General features: G+C 33.6%; 1 protein-coding gene across 1 annotated transcript in view; it reads left to right on the plus strand.

The window, feature by feature from the left end:
- Positions 1–22,261, plus strand: part of Iswi (nucleosome-remodeling ATPase imitation SWI) — a 365,763-nt gene that overhangs the window by 56,397 nt on the left and 287,105 nt on the right. The window contains exons 4-5 of the mRNA XM_090392651.1: positions 9,794–9,894; positions 17,112–17,212. Of these exons, the coding sequence (XP_090248777.1) occupies positions 9,794–9,894; positions 17,112–17,212 (202 nt within the window). The remainder of the gene's footprint in view (positions 1–9,793; positions 9,895–17,111; positions 17,213–22,261) is intronic.

The raw sequence follows: 22,261 nt of genomic DNA on the forward strand, positions 1-22,261 counted from the left end.
TGTCTTAAAGGGAAAATCTTATCCTGACAACCAGTTATTTGTGCTAAATCCAGCCCTGGTTTTCACCGAGCTTCCCTTCCACAGTTTTACTTAGCTGTTTCTCATTTATACTTGCCTAAATCTTACCAGGAACATTCAGTAGGGAAATTCTTCTGTATTTCTCACACTCAGTTTTAATTATTTTTTTATAGATGGCTACTATGAACGTTCTACTCCAGTCATCTGGAATTGACCCTGTGACTAGGCCTTCTGAATTATGTAGTGTTACTACGGTAAAGCTGTTATACCTCCATATTCCAGCATTTCTGGTCGAATATCATCTATTCTAGCTGCCTTTCTATATTTCAAGTTTGTGATAGCTTTTTCAACTTCAAGTATAGGTATATATTCCAGATGGCACTCCTGTTAAGTGTTTTCTACCACCATGCTGTCACTGCTTGTTTCATTTATCAGTCCTTCAAAGTAACCAAACATCTAGAATATGTTTATCTTCAGTTTTCTTGTCACCTTTATCATCTTTGATTCATTTTATAGTACTCTTTCATCCATTGCTAAGCTTGTTCAATATCCTGTGGAATATTTTTCCACCTTCCTGATATTTATTTTCTATGTGCTTACCAAAGTCTTTCCAAGACTTGTTTAACTAGTCGTACCCAGTGCTTCACTTTCTTACATTTTTCTCTCTAAGAGCACATGCTGACTTACTTGCCAGAAACTGTTGATATGCTTTTTTCTTTTCCTTGACCTTTCATTGTGCCAGCTGTCTTTTCTAATGCCTCAAAAAATTCCTCTGTTTCATCCTTAGTAGAACCTTCTGTGGGATCATAAATCTCATTGTCCAGTTCTCCGTTCTGATATTTGCACAGATCACTCTACTTGATATTGACTGCCATTCAAGAAGATTATTACCTTGATATTCCATTTTGTAGCTTAGCTTTGCTTATTCTGTTGTCTCTATTTCTAAATTTAATTTACCATCCTCACTAAAAACTGTGCCTAAATAGCTGAAAATTTTTACTTTTTCTGTATAGCTAAAATTTTCTGTTTCTGCCTATTTTCATACTTTTGGTCTTTTTGTTTAAAAAAAAATCAGCTAACGCCTTTTTATTCCTGTATACAGGAGTAGGCGAGGCCATTTAGCCCTATCTAACTTTTGGAGACTGAGTGGGCAGTTCAATCTCCACTGGTACCCAATCAAAGACAGATGGCCCAAAGCTATCACTAATTAAGCGGTACGCAGTGAAGAGAGACGGCTCAAATGTGCCGCCATCTCGTGGTCCCTAACCCTAACACAATATATTTAATGTCTGAAATAATGTGGGTTCTACGATCGATTTTCTTGAGTTTACAGGACGAAAAACCCAAGTTTCCGGGAGGAAAAACCTGCTTGCCCGTGCCAGAGATCGACTAACTCGGGAACCGGTCGAAAAAAGGCTTAGAAAAATTTCCTCTAGTCACCGACTAGACTCGAAACGAAGCCTTCCTTCGTGTGGCCAAGCGCGATGGTGTGCAAACGCCACATCCACTGCACAGGCTTTTTGTTGTTGATTTTTATGTCAAATTTGTTATAACTGTAATTCAGTTTTATGAGAGAATTCTGGAGACTTGTCCTTAAGGTGTTTAAAAGTACATCATCTGCATAAAAAATATATTCATATGATCAGAAGCATATATGTATTTGATATTTATTTCTGACCCAGCTCTCAGATCCTTAACTCTTAAAACTGGTTTCAGTATCATCAGAGATTTTCAGGAACAGTGTTTCTAGTTTTTTATTTATTTATTTTTTAATCTTATAATTGTAGAATACGATGAAATTTGTTGTTCAAAAAAATGATTAAAAAAAAATCTTAGTAACCTCCATTTACCTTGACTTGTTCTTCACCAGTTTCCCTTTAGCATTATTGTAGGTTTTGTTTATTTTTTTAACTTACAAAGCATTATTTAAGGCAGTATACAAAACGCTTTATTTAACAAGAGGGGAGGATCAGAAAGTTGGGTTAGTAATAAAATATTTTATCAAGAAGTAGACATAGATGAAACGCAGGAAAAATTAGCAGAATAAATAGAAGGCATCACCAGAAGAATGATATTAAATTGGGTGGTATTAGAAAGGAATCTGACATTATTAGCATTCAAGAAAGTGCAAGTGGAGTTAATCTTTGGTAGTATTGTTACCTGAACAGATTGAGATTAAAGGTTAGCAAAACAAGTGTTTTGCCACAATGACACAAAAGGAAAACTAATATTTAGAATGCAATTAGTTGAAATCCGAAATGTGTGATCCAGTGTACACATGCCTATCTTTTTTCTGCTACAATCATCTTCTACTTTTACTTTTTTTAAAAATATTTTCCTATTTTTAATAAATTATTCCTCATGTCTTTTTTTTTTATATTACTAATGAACTTTATCTTCCCTTTACATAAATTAAACATGCCAAGAAATTATATTCTTGTGCGTTTATTCTTGTTTAGTTATATTAAACTAAAGTTTTTATTCAAACACGGTAGTTGTCTCCATAATTTTCAAAAATGCATTCGGATCACCGTGTAAGCTTAAAAGAAATTATATTCTTGGTTTCATCCTTCATCCAAGTGTTTGCTTGCGAAGTCACTTCACGACTGGGCTACTTGTATATAGAAGCTAATAACTTCACATCATTTGCCTTAGTATCCCATAATGCAACACATATCCTTACAGATATATAGGATATATATAATGCTGTGCATTATGGGAAGGGCCACTATCCAGAGACCAGTTTCAGCCTTTATTGTAACGTGACCAATTTTTTTACAATGAAAAGGAGGACGAAAAAATTTAAGAAAAAAGTACAACGTAAATAAATGAAACATTTTATTAATTTAAACAAAAATACACTAATTATGCTTACATCCCTTTTAATTATTTAATTAAACGAGTATTTTTCCATTGAATGAATATTTTTTGTCAATATATCGTTTTCTCACAATATATTGGAAATTTCGGAGCAAGAAATATCCTTTATATTGAATTTTACGGTAAGTGCTGCAGCTAGAGTATCAACATTCAATCTTGATTTCTCACTTGTCCAAAAATCATTACCAATTGAAAAAACTCTTTCAACTGCTGCATTAGTTCCAGGGCAGCACAACGTAAATTCAACAAAAATAACTAAATTTTCATATGGAATGTGTTCATTTTTGAAATGGTTAAATATTTCCACCCATCTTTTATCAATTTCAACATGTTGATTTTCCCATTTTTCTAATTTATCAGAATTTAAATATACATTCAGTCTTCTAATTTCTTCAAACAGACAATTGTCATCGATTTTAATATCAGGCATTTCTTTCGATAAAAACTCAACACAATTTTCAATATCTGCGCAATTTACTTGCGGTGAAGTCAAAAAACACCATTGAAAACTGTTATTTCCTGTGATATTTGTTTCAGACCATTCTTCGACATATTGGAAACATATTTGGTAAAAATTCTGCACTTCTTTGGTAAACTTTTCCGTTATGCCCGGATTTGATTCCTCTAAGTTTGACAATTTTCATTTTATTATTAAAGGAATAAATTTTTCTTCAAATATTGAAGGACAAAATCATTCAAAATAAGACTAACTTCTGTAGCTGAAATGTGTTCACCTTCAATCTTTTGAATCATTTTGTGGAAAATAGATGCCTGATTATGTACAAAATACATTAATATCTCCGATAATTCATAATTGAAAAAAGATTCCAGAATTTTTGGACATTTGTCTAAACTTAAAAAATGAACGGAGAGGCTCAAATAATTGTAAAACACGCTCTATAGCAGGTGTTAGAGCGAGCCATCTAACTTTTGAATATCCTAAAAGTTTTTTGTATTCAACATTTGCGTCTTCACAAAATTGTTTTAAAGTAGCCACACGAACAGTAAAACGACTAAAATACAAATAAATTGTCGTTATTATTATTTCTACATCAATTGGCATGGCACGTGATGCTGTGTTGAATGCATTTGACAAAATATGTGCATTACAACCTATTCCTAGTATTTTCTTTTGGAGTAAATCTTGTAATTTTACATAGACATTATTCACTCCTTTGCTTCTTTGCCCACCAAAATTTGTGTTTGTATTATCAGCTGTTAGTGCAACAACTTTAGATTTCAAATTGTTTTCATTTATTACTCTGCATAGGTGGTTTGACAAAATTTCAGCAGTTTAGCCCTCAATGGATTCTAAATTTAAAATTTTTACTTGAATGCCCTTGGTAACATTATAATACCTTACTAGTATTGGATACAATTTGGTTTCATTATGATTTGATGCATCAGATAAAACCATTACAAATGCTGCATTTTTCAAGTCTTCTGCAAGTATTTTATCACAGTAATTTTTAAATACTGATTTAATAATAGCCTCACATTTTGTCCTGGCACATGAAAATTTAGCATTGTGAAAGTTTTTCAATAATTTAGTTGTACACTCCATACTACGAAAACTTTGATTGTGAATTATGGTATGAAATGCAAATGTTCCCTCCATTACAGCTAACTGTTTTTCATCTTCAGAATAATTAGAAGTTTTAAAAAATTAGGTTACTTTACTACTGGAAGCTCATGCATCTAATTATTGCTTATGTTTGTTGGTGTTCAAGTGTTTCGTTATAGCTGCTCTGCCTCCAACTGCAAAACAAAATTCTCCTCTGCAAATATTGCAGAAAACAATGTTGTCTCTCTTTGATATGAGGAGTGGAAATTCCTTTTTCAATTGATTGTTGAAATGGCATTTCCTCTTTCTTGATTTTTCCATCCCTTAAATAAATTAAAAATAAAATATAGAGCCACACGAACGATGCAAGCACATTATGAATAAATAAAATTAATAATTAAAACTAAAACTTTAATAACAAAAGCGATAAAACTTTGCTAAATCTATATTTAAATTATTTTACACTTGTGTTAAAAACAGGGTTGTATAAAATTGAATTAATGAATTAATAAAACGTGAATTGTACTTACCTGAGTATAATATTCACTGAGAAAGAAATAATTTCATATTTCCGTTAGAAATAAACACGAAGTATAATATAGAGATAAAGTAAACAAAGTGAAGTGCGCAAGGGCGAGACACGTGAAGTTCTCCTATGCCCTGCGCATGCGTTTCATAATCGCGTCTTTCCGAACTTACCGTCACATGACGCGTAACAGTTCAGCGCGGCATCTCTGAATACAGAGATTAACAGATTAGTTTTAAAATATCGAAAAGGACGACAGGTAGGAGGACACTTTTCGAGAAAGGACAGAACCTACAAAAGAAGGACTGTCCTCCCTAAAGGAGGACGATTGGTCACCTTATTTATTGAGGTCTCATCAGTGGAAGCCAGACCCATAAGTGATACCAAGGTTGAAGTAATGCAGAAGTCATATTTTCATATACAAGTAGAAAAGCAAAATATTTCTTTCACTTCTAAATCGTCCAATCTTTGTTCATTTTTGTCCACTGTGGAGCCTCTTTCTGCATAGCCTTCATCAACAGTTGTTCTTTTTTTTTTTTTGGTCTGCGGGCAGTCTTCCCTGCTTCCAACAATGTTCGATGGACTGTCATGTCAGAAACATTAATCCAACTCACTGATGCCACTATTTAAGTCTACAGCAGACAATCTTGGATTCATTTTGATTTTCCCGACTAGTAAACGATCTTGAGTCAGTGTAGTTTTCTTTTTTCTGCCAGGAAGAGGTACTTGTCTCTCTAAACCTCTTTAAAATTGCATTAACAGTACCCAAACCAACACCACACTCATTGGCAATTTGTCTTTGGGTCGTGGATATCTGCTGAGAAAGAATACACATTTTTGAACGTTTTCTTGAAGTTTTATCCATTTTATAGCTACACAAGATGAATAAAATACTGCAAATGTCAACTTGTTTACACTATTAATAAACTCATAGAGACAATTAAAACACACAGCACTCAACCAAAATAGTGAACTAAAACCAAAACTATTGTGAACTGTAACAAAAACAAAATCGTGATGAAAATTTGGCTTGTTCTGATTCATTTGTTCGCTACTATATCTTCACAATTCGGCTATTTGTATATAGAAGCTTTTGATGTCACATGAATTGTTTTAGTATCCCATGATACATATTTTATGTGCATATTGCTATGCATTATGGGAAGGATCACTGCCTTTGACTTCACTATATGGAAAAGATGACATCTGCATTAATTCAGCCTTGGTACTTTCTTTGTCTGGCTCTCACTGATGAAACCACAGTAAAGGTTGAAACCAATCTGACCCTTCCCATAATGCTTAGCAATATATATATATATACATCCAAAAGAAACTGTGTTTTGCATTATTATATATTGAGGTAGTTGATGTAAAATTATCATCACCAAGTAGATAATTCTCTACCAAATGTTTGCTCACACATGGGTAAAGGATTAAACAGGAATATAATTTCTAGGCAAGTGTATTTTACTTTGTAACCAAGTGTAAAAAAAAAATTTTTTTTCACAAGTAATGTCTGTCTACACATCTATCTTTTTCACATCTTTGTAAATGATTATTAAGGACAACTCCAAGGAGTCCTTAGACTCATCGAGACTCAGCCTTTTGTTCTGTTGAGTGCTATGACGTGACGTTTTTGCGCACGATTCGAAAATTTGAATGTTTGACCGTTTCTACTCAAAATTGTCAGTTACACAAATTGTCACAAACTGATTCATCTGAATTTGCAGTTCTAATCTTCAGAAATAGTGTTCATCCTTAGATTTTGGATACCAGTTTATTTCTGCTAGCACATCTTTATCTTTTCTGCATTCTAACCAGTTTATTTTTAAGCAGGAAAATTCCCTTGTTACTTTTTTTGGAGCTTTTTGGATACTCTTTTTACTAAAGTTTTCACTAATGATAATGTCTTTCACAGTTGAGTCTGACACATCTGTTTGCACTCTGAGTGGAACTTCTTGACTGAGAGTGTCATGTGCATCACATCATTACAGTTCCATTTATTCAGTAGTTAGGTCCAAACCACTTAAAGTTAAAGTAAGTAAAATTTAAACAAATTTAAAATATCATACTGCACTTCACAATTCTGCGTTGCATAGTTTTGGAACCACTGGATTAGAGTAATATTGCAGTGGAGACATTGTAGAAATTACTAAATAAAATAAATAACCATTCTGCAAGACCCTTCACTGTGAATTGTTTAACTACCTCCTCTAATTTCTCTTTTTGCTCTTCCTTTTCTCGTTCCTCTTCTGCAACACATTGTTACTCCAGTTCGACTAATTCTTCATTGGTCAACTCTTCAGGAGTATTTTCTATGAGTTGAACTATGTTGTCATCATTCACTTTGAGATTCAGATTATTTCCTAGTCCCACTATTTCTTTACTCAATTTACAAAAATGGCTTTCATTTTTTTTAAAAATTTCCAAAATCCGTGCACAGACCTTTTTTAATGTCTTTCCCCATATGCCACTCATACATTGAGAGGTCACTTTGTCCCAAGCCACAGCAATATTTTTAATAGCATGAAAATATTGAATGCTTTTCAGAATTGCATGGGAGTCTGATCATTTCCTTCAGTGGGGGAACTTTTTTTCATTGATCTGGGTGAAAATCAGCTTGCATTGGTGATTTTCACCCAGATCAATGAAGTAGTGTTTGGAGGGAGAAACATGACCTTGATCTGGGTGAAAATCGCCACTATACGCTGGATGACCTGGAGCATTATCTAGAATTAATAAAATTTTAAATTCTACATTTTCTTTTACACAATAGCTTCCATTTCCAATCTTTTGAGGATGCCTTATCAACTTGCATAGCAGTTGATAAGGCATCTTCAAACAATTTTTGAGCCATCCATGACTTCTTATTGCTTCTATAATGAACTGGAGGAGTATGCTTCCTAATGTTTTTGAAGACTCTTGGATTCTCATTATGCCATATCACAAATGGTTTCAGCTTATATTGAGCCACATTACACCCTAACTGAATTGTAATACAGTCTTTAAGAGCTTTGAAAACAAGCATAGATTTTAGCTTTTTGTGGATGAATGTCCACATGGACATATTTTTTCCAAAACAAAGGTCTCATCCATATTAAATATTTGCTGTGGCAAATAATTTTCCTCCATAATAATTTTATCCATTTTCTCCACAAACACCTTGCACTTGCAGATTCACCATACATTTTCACATTATGTAGCACAAAACACTGCTTGAATCTCATTAACCAGCCAGAAGAAATGTTGAATTCGTACGAAGTCATAATCGTACCTTGCTTTCTCCTTCAACATGTTGAAGAGACTTAGTGCCTTAGCAGTTATGGTCCTAGTGCTAAGGAGTATGTGCTTTTGGTTCAGGTCCTCTATCCATGATGCAAGTAGCTTTTCCATATCGCTGATAGGACCTTGTCATTGCTTCATCACTATTGTCGATTTAATGGAAGCAGATCCTCTACGATTTTATCCCTATTTTTTAAAATAGTCGTCACTGTAGATTGAGACCATCTGAAGTCATGTACGATCACACTGATGGGCTTACCAACTTCATGTTTGCTTTATAACTGGCAACTTCATTTCAAGATCAATTGCTCTCCTCTTTTTCTGTGATTCTTCACTAGGTTTTTTGATTGGGTGTGTAGGGACAATGTTGCACAAAACATCGCGAAATAATTAATGATAAATACACAAATAACCTATTTCTCAAACACAAAATCAACAAAGGAACTGTTGAAGACGTGCCGATTGTTGACTGCCGAGAGAGGTTGCTTCTGAATGTACTGTTGCCACTGCACATGATGCATTCTTCCTAAATAGAAACCTTTTTACTTTACGCTAGTTTGTCTTGTTAGAAAGTATAGTCGAAAATGTTATTTATTCCCTTATGCGATCATAGACGTTTCTTTGAATGGAACTAAGTCAAGGGATGACTGTATATAATTTCTTGTTATCTTTAATTTATAGTATAGCCAAGTGGAAAGCCTTTTAACAGGATTCAAGTCATCTGATATCATTAGCAGAACACCCCCCCCCCCTCCTCTTCTGTCCTTCTTAAAAATACTGTACCCTTTGCACTCATACTGGTTAGTGTATCTGCTTTTGATAGCCAAGTCTCACTAATGCCTAAAATATGAGGTCCTAATATACTAATCAAGGCAACAAACTCTACTCCTTTGTTTCTGATACTCCTAGCATGTACAGACATAATAAATTATCTGCATGCTCTTTTGTATACACTTGTTTGTGGTCTGCATGATACAGTTTGACAACTTACAGAGATCTGCAAGTTGTCAAACTTATCTAGTTCCTTACATATGCAGAAATCATTACAGATGCTTGATAGGTCTGAATTGGACAAACACAGAATAATTCTCTCTTCATAATCATTTACATAATAACCATTTTCATCATTAACACAGTTATCTAACATTTTCACTCTTGCACACAATTCCTCCCAACAGAATTCAGTTTCCCTTACTCTCTGTGTTAGGTCTTATATCATTTAATACTTTTTCAAGATTCCTGATGCCAAATGCATTCAAGTGTAGGCCATCCCTCTTATACAAATCCAATCTTTCCTCAAACTAACTCCACACGTACAAAAACTCGCATCCATTCTTTCTACACAGCCTATGCATCGAATCATTTGCCATCATAGTCCTTCTTCTTAATTTATTTTTATCATATCGAGGTAATATAATTACTATTTTCACTTTGTCAATCTTCAATAACTTTTTTGTTAATTGGTTAGGCACTTGCAAATGTATTTTTCTTGTCAGCTGTAAATAGTTAAATATCTTTTGCAGTCACCGTCATCGTATGACAGAGCAAGAGGAGGATGAAGAGTTGCTATCAGAAAGCCGCAAAACTACTATAATTTTTACACGGTTTGAGCAGTCACCATCCTGTGAGTATTTCATTGATGTTAATGTTCAGAATTTTTCATATTACATTCAGAGTAATGTATTATTATATTACCCTGAATAAATAAATGAAATACATCATTCAAGAGTGTATTAATTGGTTTTTCTGAAATTATTTCTATAATAAATTGGGACATGTACTGCACTGCAAAAATGTCACATCAGAAATTCAGTGTTGAAAATTTAAAAAAAAAATGATATAAGCAAGTAGCTGCAGTTAGTGTGGCTTCATTAATTGAATCTCTAGTTATATCATTTTAGCCACATCTATGTGTTCTAAGATTATTATTTTTTGGGGGGGGGGGGGATTGATATGTGCATTTACATGATCCATATTGACCAGCCTGGTTGGCTGAGTTGTTAATATGCTTGGTCTACAATCAATAAGCTGCAGGTTTGACCCCACCATAGATGTTTATGAATGTCTTTACTGTGTATGAGAGATCTGCATTGGAGGGAAAAATACTGTTTGGTCTATTGAGCTGGGTTTCCAGATTATATTAAAAAAAAAAAGGTAAAAAATCTAATTTGTTATTCCACCCAAAGTGCTGTACTATATGTTTACAATCTTTTACAGATGGGAGATGCATAAAGAACATTATGTTTAGTTTGATGGTTTTCAGAGAACCTTTCAGAATTATTGTCCTGTTTAGACATAATATTGTTTCCATCTCTTTCAGCATTACTTATTTCCTTTGGACACTGTGTAGTGTGTTTCAAAGCTTTAATTTGTAATATAAGTAGCCAAATAGTGCTAAATTTTACTAATGGTGAAAGTGAATAAAAATGACTAGTTGCATAATACCATCTTGACTCATTAATAGGTAGGCACAGTATTGTGGCTAATCATTTTGCATACATCAAACTGCAGCTTGTGATTCAGTAAGTTCAAGATGGGAAGGTGCCATTAGTCTAGATTGTCTTGGAAAAAACCTAACTTACATAAGTGCATAATTAGATCTGCCATGAGCAAATTTTATCCACCTTTACTGATTAAAGGGTGAATTTCAAAATGTGTTTTAATACTTTATTATTATTGCCATATATATGTGTGTGTGTGCCCCCAAGGAGAGTACAGAATACTATGAAATTACCACATAATTAAGTTTATTACTAGCTTTCTATCAAGAGTTTTCATCCCACTTAATCTCTTATTCTTCTTCTCCCTTTTTTCCCTCTTTTACCTTGCGTTGTTTAGGGTTTTCTATTCATTTAACCGCAACTGTACACAAGGATAAGGTGGTTGGCCCTATGCCTCCTGGTGTATCCTATGTCTGTAGAAGCATTGAGTTCTCCAGGCCGGTTTGCCTGCTTGCGGGATGAAAAACCCCAGATAAACTGGGGAGGAAAACCCTGCAGTCCACACCCAAGACCGGTAACTTGGCTATGTCTGAGAAAGATCCTAAGCTCCTCACATCAGCAGTGGGAATCGAACCCAGTATACTCCTTTCCCAGGCATATGGTTGTGAAGCGCATAGCCACTCGGCTAACCGCTTGGATAAAAAATGACTACACACAGTGGGATCTCTTATTCAACTATTAATTGCATATTTGTACCCAGATCTTGGTCTTTCCTGCATTCGTATCATCACTCTGCAGTTTTGCCAGTATATTTAAGTCATGTCATCTCAGATGAGCTCCACCCACATATTCTGGAATACTAATGATATTATGTCCCTTAATGATTCTGCCACTGATGCCATCTACTCACTCTCTACTTTTCTTCAAATATCTGTGATCACTACCACAGGTTGAAATAGATTTGAACACTGTCATATACACTGCTTGCTTATTATTTTTGGCAAATTTCTCTCTTATTCATTATAAATGTATTCATCTGGCATCATCATCATAACGCTAATTATGGATATAGACAATATTAGTCTGTTCCAGTCTCATCATCCACTATCCTTTTTTGAGGTCTACCTGGCCTTCTATTTCCAGTTGGTTTATATTTTATTATTTGTTTTGGATATTGAGTGTTGGCCATTTGGGTTACATGTTCTATCCATTTTTGTTTATAATTGTTTAGTTTTTCTTCTGTTGATTTTGTTTTTAGTTCTTTTAAAATATCTTTGTTCCTTTTTTTGTTTCTCATAAATCTCATTTCACTTGTTTATCTTGTTTGTTTATTGCCCAAATAGTTGTGTAATACCATCTTGACTTATTAATAGGTAGACACAGTATTGTGGCTAGTCAGAAATTTAAGTCATTGCATGACTTAAATTTCACTGCTAAAGTATTGTATATTTTCAAGCCTGTTTCTTTTTGTACTGTATTTGGATTGAGTGTTCTATTTACAAGGTCTATAATCTGTAAAAAATTTGAAGTTTTTAATTTTGTCTTTTTCCTATGATATTTCACATCCATGATAACTGAAGGTATTTATCTGTTCTATTATTTTATTATTAATAACTATTTTACTTCTAACTGGAGTTTGCCCACAAAATGCTTGTTTTAGTTTTATCTATGGATATTTTCATTCCAAAATGTTTTACTATAACGTTTAAATTATATATTGCTCTTTGTAAGTTGTCTTCCTTATCTAATATTATTACCTGATCATCTGCAAATAATAGTGTATTTATTTTGTTATTCTGAGAAATTTCTATACTTGGATTGTTTAAAGTGTTCCACTGTATTAATATTTCACTAATATAAATATTGAAAAGTGTTGGAAACAGAGGACATCCCTGTCTTACTCCTTGGTTTATAGATTGTTTTTCGGACATTTTTTCATTTTTTATTTTTATTTCATTATCTTTGTGTGTATTCAATATTGCATGTAGGTATATTTATTCTTTGTAATATATCAAACAATATATGTCTGATTTATATTATGACCTTTTTCTTGACCACTAGTATTAATAAATTAAAGACTTAATTCTGTATGTTAGTCAAGTAAATAATAATTTAATATCTGACGTTTCACTGACTAATATCTGTCAGCATTTTCAAAGGATACACTGGTAAGCAATAGAAAGTAACAAAAACTAGGAAACTAACTGACAATTCTATTGCTTACCAGTGTACCCTTTGAAAATGCTAACAGATATTAGTCAGTGAAACATCGGATATTAAACTATTATTTACTTGACTAACATACAGAATTAAATATATGTCTCTTTACTTTGTCAAATACTAGCTCTAATTATTTATTTCTATATTTGTTATCATTAAAAAATTATGCCTAAATAGCTGAGCTGTTATTGTTTGTGATATTCTTCCTGCATATTTTCATTTTTTTTTTTTTTTTTTAATTTCTTACTGCAGGTATTCAGTTTAATTACTAGTGGTTATTCAATTTAATCAGACTTCTGAAAGCTTACAGTGGATTTATTTAAAAGTAACATTTTCATAAGAGAAAGAAACTGAATTCAGTTTTTACTATTTTGAATTGGGTTTACTGACAATGTTGATCATTACAAATTTATGTTACACCTGATTTTTACATTATACCATCTTGTACATCCAACTGCTGAATCATATAAATTAAGTATAGACTATATATTGCACCATATAATTTTGCATTTACACTATATAATTATAGCGATTTGCAAAAAAATCTCTTGACACTATCATATACCTTTTTTTTTTCAAGATCTCCAAAAGATAAATAAAGGCAATTGTTATTAAGATATTGGCATAATAATTTATTAGGCATAAGCACTGAGCACATCCATGGAGTCATATTGGTAAAAAGGAAAACACTGAGTATCAATAGCAGGTTCATACAGTTCTGACGCCCTCTATGGATGTGGTATTGAAAAGTTGGTCTCATTGATGACAACTCTCTGATTTTAGGTAAAGTGAGACAGCCAAATTTGTTGAGATTAGTATATGTTGTAATGCTGAACCAGATTCTAGGAAAAGTCTCTCAGGTTTATATTTGTTCCTATATAAGCAGGAGGTTTTCTTCCATTGAATCTGGTAATTTGTATCTATAGCATGGTTTGTTATATCCAGAAAGCCTGAATTATAAATAACGGGCATTGTTCTTGTGTTTTTCTAGGCAAATATTTGCTGTTCTTCCTCTTTGTTCACAGAATGATAGTTGCAGGAGCAAGCAATGCAATAGACATAAGCATGGTCCAGATGATGGAGTGGATCTTTTGATGGGTGAATATGGCTAGTTTTTGGTATGGTTTGAAGGAGGTCTGTATGTTATACTTTCTCAGCACACGTGATATTTTTTCTGAGGTGCCACAGATCTAGGGAATGCCAAGCATTTGTTTTGTATATTGAATTTTGGGGAGAGAGTTGGGTTTGGGAAGGGGCAAACAGTTTTGTTGATTTTGTGAAGGGAAAAGGCATTGGCTAAAAAAGTGTCCTGGACGCGAATGATTTCTATAGAAAGAAACTAGTGTGGTTAGAGGAAATGATTCTGTCATGATTTGCTAATTTTGATGAAACCATATTGCTGAGAAAGGTAGTGAAGTAAAAGATGGATTTACCTTCCTGGGTGGGTGGGTGGGTGGATTTTCTTTAGATAAGGATCTATTGGTCTGTTGGGTGACGAGAGTATCAAGGGAGGGCAGACAATTTTTATTTTCTTTTTCAGAGGTGAAATGGATCTTCAAATATTGGCTGTCATAGTATGCTAAGAAAGGGTTTCCAACATATACCTGCCATCTGGTCTAATGGAAAACATGTTATCCACATAGTTTAGTGTAGCCATGTTGCGGGTTTAAGAGGGGGCACAGTTGAGAGCCTTGTTTTTCAGTGTTCCATGAAAAGATCGGTGGAGAGGGGGGGGGAATCATATGTCTTCAATCTGCTTGTGGCTTTTTCCCTACCAGATGAAATAGTCTGAGTTCATTGTAAAACTGAATAAGACTGCTATGCCAGCAGTAAAGAGAGTCTGAAAGAGTTCTCAAGTTTCTTTTAAAGTACACTATGGAAAAGGGATACTATGTTACAATTTACCATAATGTCGGTATCTTTTAGGAACACCACATAAGCAAGATTTGAAGTGCACAGAATATTTGACTTGGGAGGAAGTATGGCCTGTAATGAGATAGAGAAAGAGAGCTCTTGGGCTAAGTATTTGGCCAATTTATAAGTAGGGGAACTAGTACTGTCCACTATCGGTCTGAAGTGATGGGTGAAGAGCTAAATCTACCTACTACTTTCTCGATAACTTGATAAAAAAATAGATTAAAAAAAAACGGAAGTATTAGAGAGAAAAATAATATAATTACATACCTAGATATTTTTATAAATATGCTTGTATAAACTGCAGCACACTTAATAATAAACACAATTTGTTTGTCCATAATTTTAAAACCATACAGTTAATATACTAAACACAGTTTATTTCTCCATAATTAAAAACAATACCAATTAATAATAAACATGAATTCAGTTAGTCTTTTTTTTAAAAAATCAACATAAAGATGTCATGTCAGTTTTTAAATTGATACAGCCAACCAATGTTATGTATAAAATCGTTGCATCCAAATTTTTTTGCAAATTTTTCTGAATGAGCCTTCAAGGTTGGATCATCTATTGAGAATCCAGCATTTCTTTATGCAGGGAGCCATTGAAGCAATGCTTCATCGACATTTGTAAGCTCGAGTTTCAATTTTTTTCCAGTTATGTTGTTTTCCAGTGCCGATGTGTAAACATCTTTATTCTTCCACAATGTTGATGGTGTTGAAGAGAACAAAGAAATATTTTTACATGCTTCAACATTTTTTGCATCACATTCTAACTCAAATAATTTTGATTTTTTGTGAACTAAGAGACACATTCTTTTTAGGAAACATGTTTCTTATTGATTTTAAAATCATGGCAGTGTTTAAGCAAGAGAGGAGAGCCGGAGGCTAGTCACTGGAGAGGTAGATAGTGAGGTGATGTTCCTGATGTACAAGATTATGTTATAAATTGGCCTGAGTACCATGTTCAATCTGTAGAGCAGGATTCTGAAGTTTTATCCTCGTCAATTTATGGTACTAATGTGCTATATGTTTTTGACCTTTCAACATAAAATTGATTATATTTGGTCAGAGGACAGAGTGGTAAATTTACAGCAGAGAAGTCGGCATGAATTTAGTAGAATTCATCTTGTCTCTCTGTTACATTTGATGCATACCATAGTTTAGTAATGAAATAAACTTGATTTCGTTGGTGAAGTGCATTGTATAAGAATGGCATTTATACTAAGTTATGGTATGCAATCCAGAATAAATAATCGGTGAAATTTCTTGGCTTTAAAATGGCATCATTTCAAGTGAATAATTTATATATAAGTGATTATATTGTTTTGGGGTGCGCTGCATTTGGACTTTGTATGATAGGAGTATTATAACGAATGTGATACTCTAACTATTCACCAACAGTCAGCAATTTAGTTCACTGTTTGTTTATTTGTTCTGAATTGCAACAGATAACAAACAATGTTCAAAGTCAAGTGACATAAATATCTATGCTTCCAGTAGTATTATTTCAATGATCACACAACACTTCAGTGTCTTGGAGTGCACTGGTCTTACATAGATACTTTTATTCTCTTCATTTTCTCACCTTGTCTTTACCTTACCATATTAAGCTAATGACCTGTTACTTCAAGTGACTTAGCTTCATACAAACCTAATTAAATGTCTGATGTTGCAGCTACATCTTATCTGCATGGTCCACTGTGTGTTAGTCATGTGTGTTTCTGTTCAGTTTGTGGATTTTGAGATGAAAAATCTTTGATTCCAGAAAGGAAAGTTATACTACCTCTTTATGAGATCAGATAACTCACTTCAGTTGTAAAGATCTTATAAAGGTCTTTGCAAACCAAAAAGGCTTACTAGCTGAGCTGTAGAGGCTCCTTTCATACACTCAAAATTAAACCATGTCTACTTTGTGTATTTTGAAAATATACTGAATTACATAATACTGAAATTCCCTATTCACTGAAAACTTTTCCAAAAGTTTTTAAAGTCAAAATTGTGTAAATACCTACCACTGTAGTTTGAAGGAATGATTGGGGACTTCAGGTATGCATTGGATGTCATCAAAAGGTGTAATTTACGAACAGATTTTCACTATTTAAATTGATATCTTTATTTTGTTTTTTACTATAGTGTGTCATTAATGTCTGTAGGTAGTATCTGAAAGTAGTTTTATTTTTGTTAAACCTTAAAAATTATGATTAAACTTCCCTTCCCACTCTCGCTACTTTCTATAATGTAAAAAATAATTGCTGTTACAGTTATTAAAGGAGGAGAACTTCGTGATTATCAGGTTCGGGGTTTAAACTGGATGATATCTCTTTATGAAAATGGAATTAATGGCATTTTGGCAGATGAAATGGTAGATAAATTATTTTTGTATTTCATTACAATTTGTTGATATATTTTTATATTATTTAGGTAAATAATTTAATCAAATGTAAAAAGAAAATATTCATGAAAATCTGAGTTAAATCCTTGCCTATTGTTGCTGCTATATTTAGTTTTAATTTATTGAGTATTCAGATAACTAAGACAAATCTTGGATGAAGAAAGATTTTTATTTGAAGTAAGTAATGTAATTTTATTAGCAATTATTTCCCTCCTGTCAGCAACCATTTGCCTGCCACTGCATCATTAAAACTGGCATGTTCATTGAGAATATTAATGGACATTCAGATTTTTCATATCTATATTTGGCCTGAACTTAGTTTTCCCTTCAAGTTTCTCTTCTACAAGTTTTATTAGTCTCTTTTGGATTATTCGTGCATAAATTTTATCTGGAGCTCTCAGGAAAATTCCTGTGTAATTCTCACATTTCGTTTTTTTTTTTTTTTTTTTTTCTCAGCTGCTTTCTCTAATGAATTGAAGAATTTGACTTCTTCTTTTGAGAAGATATCAAATTCTTAGTAAAGCCTTCTTTTGAGACCTTAAGCACAATTAAGTCTAATTCTTGAATTCCATATTTTGGTATTTTCCCATATCACTCTTCTCGATTATCATGATTAGTGTTTGAATGCTATACTTACTCATTTATTTCATTGTTCATCATTGCTGAAATATAACATCTTATAGTTGTTTAGAAGAATCTCACTTTTTGGCTACTTTGTTTTGATAACACTAATTAATGCGACATATTTCCCTAATTCTTCTTCTTCCAGTTCATCTAGTCTGTCTCTTCTGGAGACTAGATGAACTAGAACTTTTGCATTGATACTTCTTATGTTGTTGGAGGTGATCTCAAATTCTGATGAAATTTTTTTTCAGTAGCAAACTTCTCATTTGTTACTCAGGCTTCTTGATGAAAATAGTTGACCATTGTTTAAGTGGGCAGTTCCCCAAACAGCATGATATTTCATCTTATTGTATGATTGTTTTGGTTTGGATTTAATCCAGTACAAAATACAGTTTGCTTGAGTAAATTCCAGATTGCCTTGCCATTGTTGTTTTTCGTATTCGGGTAGATACTGACAGTGTGCATCAAGAGAAAGTGAAGATTGGACCTTAGGTTAGAAGCTGTGGTCAGTTCTTTGCATTTCTTTTGACTGTGAATTCTCCTCCCTTCCTCTTTCAATATTTGACCCTCTATTTTTTGAAATTATTCTCATTATGTAATTGCCTCCTCATATCATTTCAAGAGATATTTCTTTTACTGTAGCTGTTTTGTTTTTGAAATTTATTTCATCATCATCATCAAATTCCTGCCATGTACCCTCAAGGGGTGTACAATAAGTGGGATTAATAATAGGTGGCTTATAAGTCACAAAAGCTATGATGCAACAACAGCATGGCACATGGAATGGACTGCCAAAGCCCCAGTAATCTGGCAGACTGCCTTTAACCCCAACATCCCTCTATCAGGGTTCGACCTACCTCGAAAAATATGGACCTCCCTAAAGAGGATTCGCACCGCCCATGGTAGGTGCGGAGCTTCCTTATTTACTTGGGGGGATAAGACCAAACTCATCTTGTGACTGTGCTGAGGATAACCAAACTATGCAACATGTCACATTTGACTTTCCTCACAGAGCCTACATGGGACCAGTAACTGACTTTATAACAGTTTCTACAAATGCTGTCGAACTTGGACATTTAATTTTAATTTTATGCTTATTGTATATTTTTATATGTATATATATGACTACAGCGTCACTTCACACCATTGTATTCTTTTCTGCATTTTTATGTCTTGTACATATTTTTTATTTATTTTCTTTGTGTGTGTGTGTGTGGTGGCATATGCTTTTATTCTTCTTAGCCAAACGCTAAATAAATAAAGCCCTAAGGGGTTTAAACATATAATAACTTTAATTTATTAATTATTTTATTCTTTTTTATTTGTTATAATAAAATACAGAACCTAGAGATTTTTTTTATTACTTATGAAAAACCACATCATGTAAATATCTTTTAGCTTCTCAAAGATGGAGGGGGGGCCCTTTCTATGGCATGTTTCATGCTGTTATTGTTTCTGGCTGCAGCATTCTAATTTGTGCACAAATGTTCTCCTGTGGGGTTACCTGAAAGAAAAGGTGTATGTGGCACAAATCCAACAGCTGAAGGAGAACATTCATGCAGAAATTAGGGCACTGAAGCCAGAAACATTACAGTTGTCATGGAGCATGCCACAGAAAGAGCCCATTTTTGTGAAGCTGAAAATGGAAGGTATTTATGTGGTGTGGTTTTTCATAACTAATTTAAAAAATCTCCAGGTTCTGTATTTCATTATAACAAAAAAATACTAAATATAATTAAATTAAATGTTCGTGACTTATGGGCCGCCTTGTATTTGGTAAATAGTTCTTGGCAGACTGCATAATTCTGCAGTATAACAATTCAGTACATTTAGTTTTGAAATGATTCCTAAAACTAAAGTAACACTGGTTTTAGAATAGTGTTACACATGTTGTAATAGCAGAGTTTAATCTTTTTTAAGAGTATTATGTAAGCATTGTAACCAGTGGAGTTTGGTAACTTGAGGATACTACCATATTACAAATAGTGGAATTTAATGTTGCAGATGGGCTGCTCACATTCGTGGCTCAGTATTACCAGAAATCTGATGTTTGTGTTTTCCAATTATGGTGTATAGTAATTAATATGCTTATTTCAGGAAAGAAAATGAATTATCCAATATTATAAATGTGTTTTTTTAGTTAGTTATTATGTGCTTGATAAACTTCAGCAACCTGAAATATTTAAAAGAATTTAACAGGGTCACCATACATGTAAATCTTTGCTGGTTATTTCATAGAAATGAAGATAAACAAACATGGCTTCAGTTGATTTCAAAACTACAGCCTGTCCATTGGAGAATAGAGACAGTATCCACTTAATCAACCAACCAGGTTGATTATGTAGTGAAAAATTTTAAATGGTGCCAATTTCTAATAAGAGCATTAAATCGATCTCATATCCGAAGTTATCAGGAATCACTTCTTGATAAGCCTTGGAGGGGAAAAAGAAGAAAGCTTCTCTCCAAATGTTATATCACAAGAGAAAAGACATAAATGAAAAACTTCTGTTCTAAATTTTAATTTCAACTAGCTTCAAACTAATCGAAGTTTTGCAAGAATCCCTGAAGTGGATAAATTGCTTAGCTTCCTGCATCACCAGATCGGAAAAAAATAATGTAATAAAGCATCACTTCTTGCATTGAAAAAACTCGCAACCCCCAAAATATACCAAGATCTCTGGATTCAGTGTCTCAAAAGATGTGGGGGGGGGATTTGAATCTGAAAACAAAGATCTATTCTTTTATATTAGATGTCAACAATCTACTAGAGATGAAATATGTTATACTTGACTTCTGAAAAGATCCTCAAATGGCAGCTAAAATTAGCTTGTTTATTATTATTTCAGTGACATATTCCTTCATCTCAGTGAACTGAACAGAGATGTGTGTAGGGTCACAACAAAACCATGATTAATACTTATGAAAAAAAATTTGTTTTTTGCAGAATAATTAGAACAGGTTACATGCTAAACTTCAAAGCTGGAAATTATGATCAACTTAGGCGAATACTATCTTTGATCCCATTGTATCAGTTACTGAATGGGAAAAACGTCAGCAATACATGGGAATCTATGAAAAAGTGATTAAATGAGGTGGAAATGCTGGTGTGGAAAGAATATCGTGAGAATAAGACTGAGAGGAATTATGATGAAATATATGAAAGCTATACGAGCCTGTGTAGCTCAGTAGAAGTGGCGTTTGCACTCTACGGTGCTTGACCGCATGAAGAAAGGATTTGGTGGTTCAAATCTAGTCGCTGATTAGAGGAAATTTTTCTAAGCCTTTTTTCGACTGGTTCCCGAGTTAATCGATCTCTGGCACAGGCTATCAGGTTTTTTTGTCCCGTAAACTCAAGAAAATCGACCGTCGAACCCACATTATTTTCAGACATCAAAAATATTGTGTTATGGCTAGGGACCACAAGATGGCGGCACTAGCTTGCCATCTTCTTCATTGCGTATCGATGAATCAGTGATAGCTTTGGGCCAGCTATCTCTCTTATTGGCTATCAGTGGAGATCGACCTGCCCACTCAGTCTCCCAAAGTTAGGGTAAACAGCCCTGCCTACTTCCTATACAGGAACAAATAGGCGTTAGCTGATTTTTATTTATTTATTTATTTCAGTTGAGCTGAGCTGATATATAAAAGCTCAGAAAAGTAACAAGTATTGTGCGGAAAGCTAAATTGGAGTATGAAAGTTGGCCATGCAATCCAAAAGAATTTTATCGTTATCGCAAGCAAAAGAAAGAATAGCTTTATTGAATGTAGATGGTACTTGAGTGTTGGAAGCTAATGAAATTGTTCAATTTGAGTGCTCACTTTGCTAAGATATATCAGCCAGGTGTATGTAACATGGTGCACAGTGCTACTGCTATATTGGATGAAGAGTTACAGGTTCATGAAAATGAGGTTGAAGAACTGTTGCATAACCTGGATAAGAATTTGTCTATAGGGGCAGATGGAATGTCAGCCTGTTTGCTGAAGGAATGCTCAACTGAATTGGCTACGCCTTTCACATGTTTGTATAACTTGAGTCTCAGCTCAGGAATGTATGATAGTTTCATTGTACAAGGGTGGTGCAGAAACTTTTGTGTCTAACTACCGGCCTATCAGTATCTCTAGTGTAGTAGTGAACACTGTAGAGAGGTTGGTAAGAATTTGCATACAAAAATGGGTAGACAAACATGCTGTATTCTGCAAGAAATAGCATGGGTTTACTAAAGGAAGGTCATGTTTTAGCGATTTGCTCATTTTATAACAATGTTACTGCCGAGTTGAATAAAGAGAATGGATACACTGTGACAGTGTTGGATTTTTCTAATACATGTGATAGGATACCACACAATATTGAATAAACATATGGAGAATATGGGATTGGAATATAAACTCTTGACT

This window comes from Typopeltis vanoorti, chromosome 5, assembly GCF_054136105.1.
Source record: "Typopeltis vanoorti isolate ZY-2024b chromosome 5, IOZ_Tvanoo_1.0, whole genome shotgun sequence".
Lineage (NCBI taxonomy): Eukaryota > Metazoa > Arthropoda > Arachnida > Uropygi > Thelyphonidae > Typopeltis > Typopeltis vanoorti.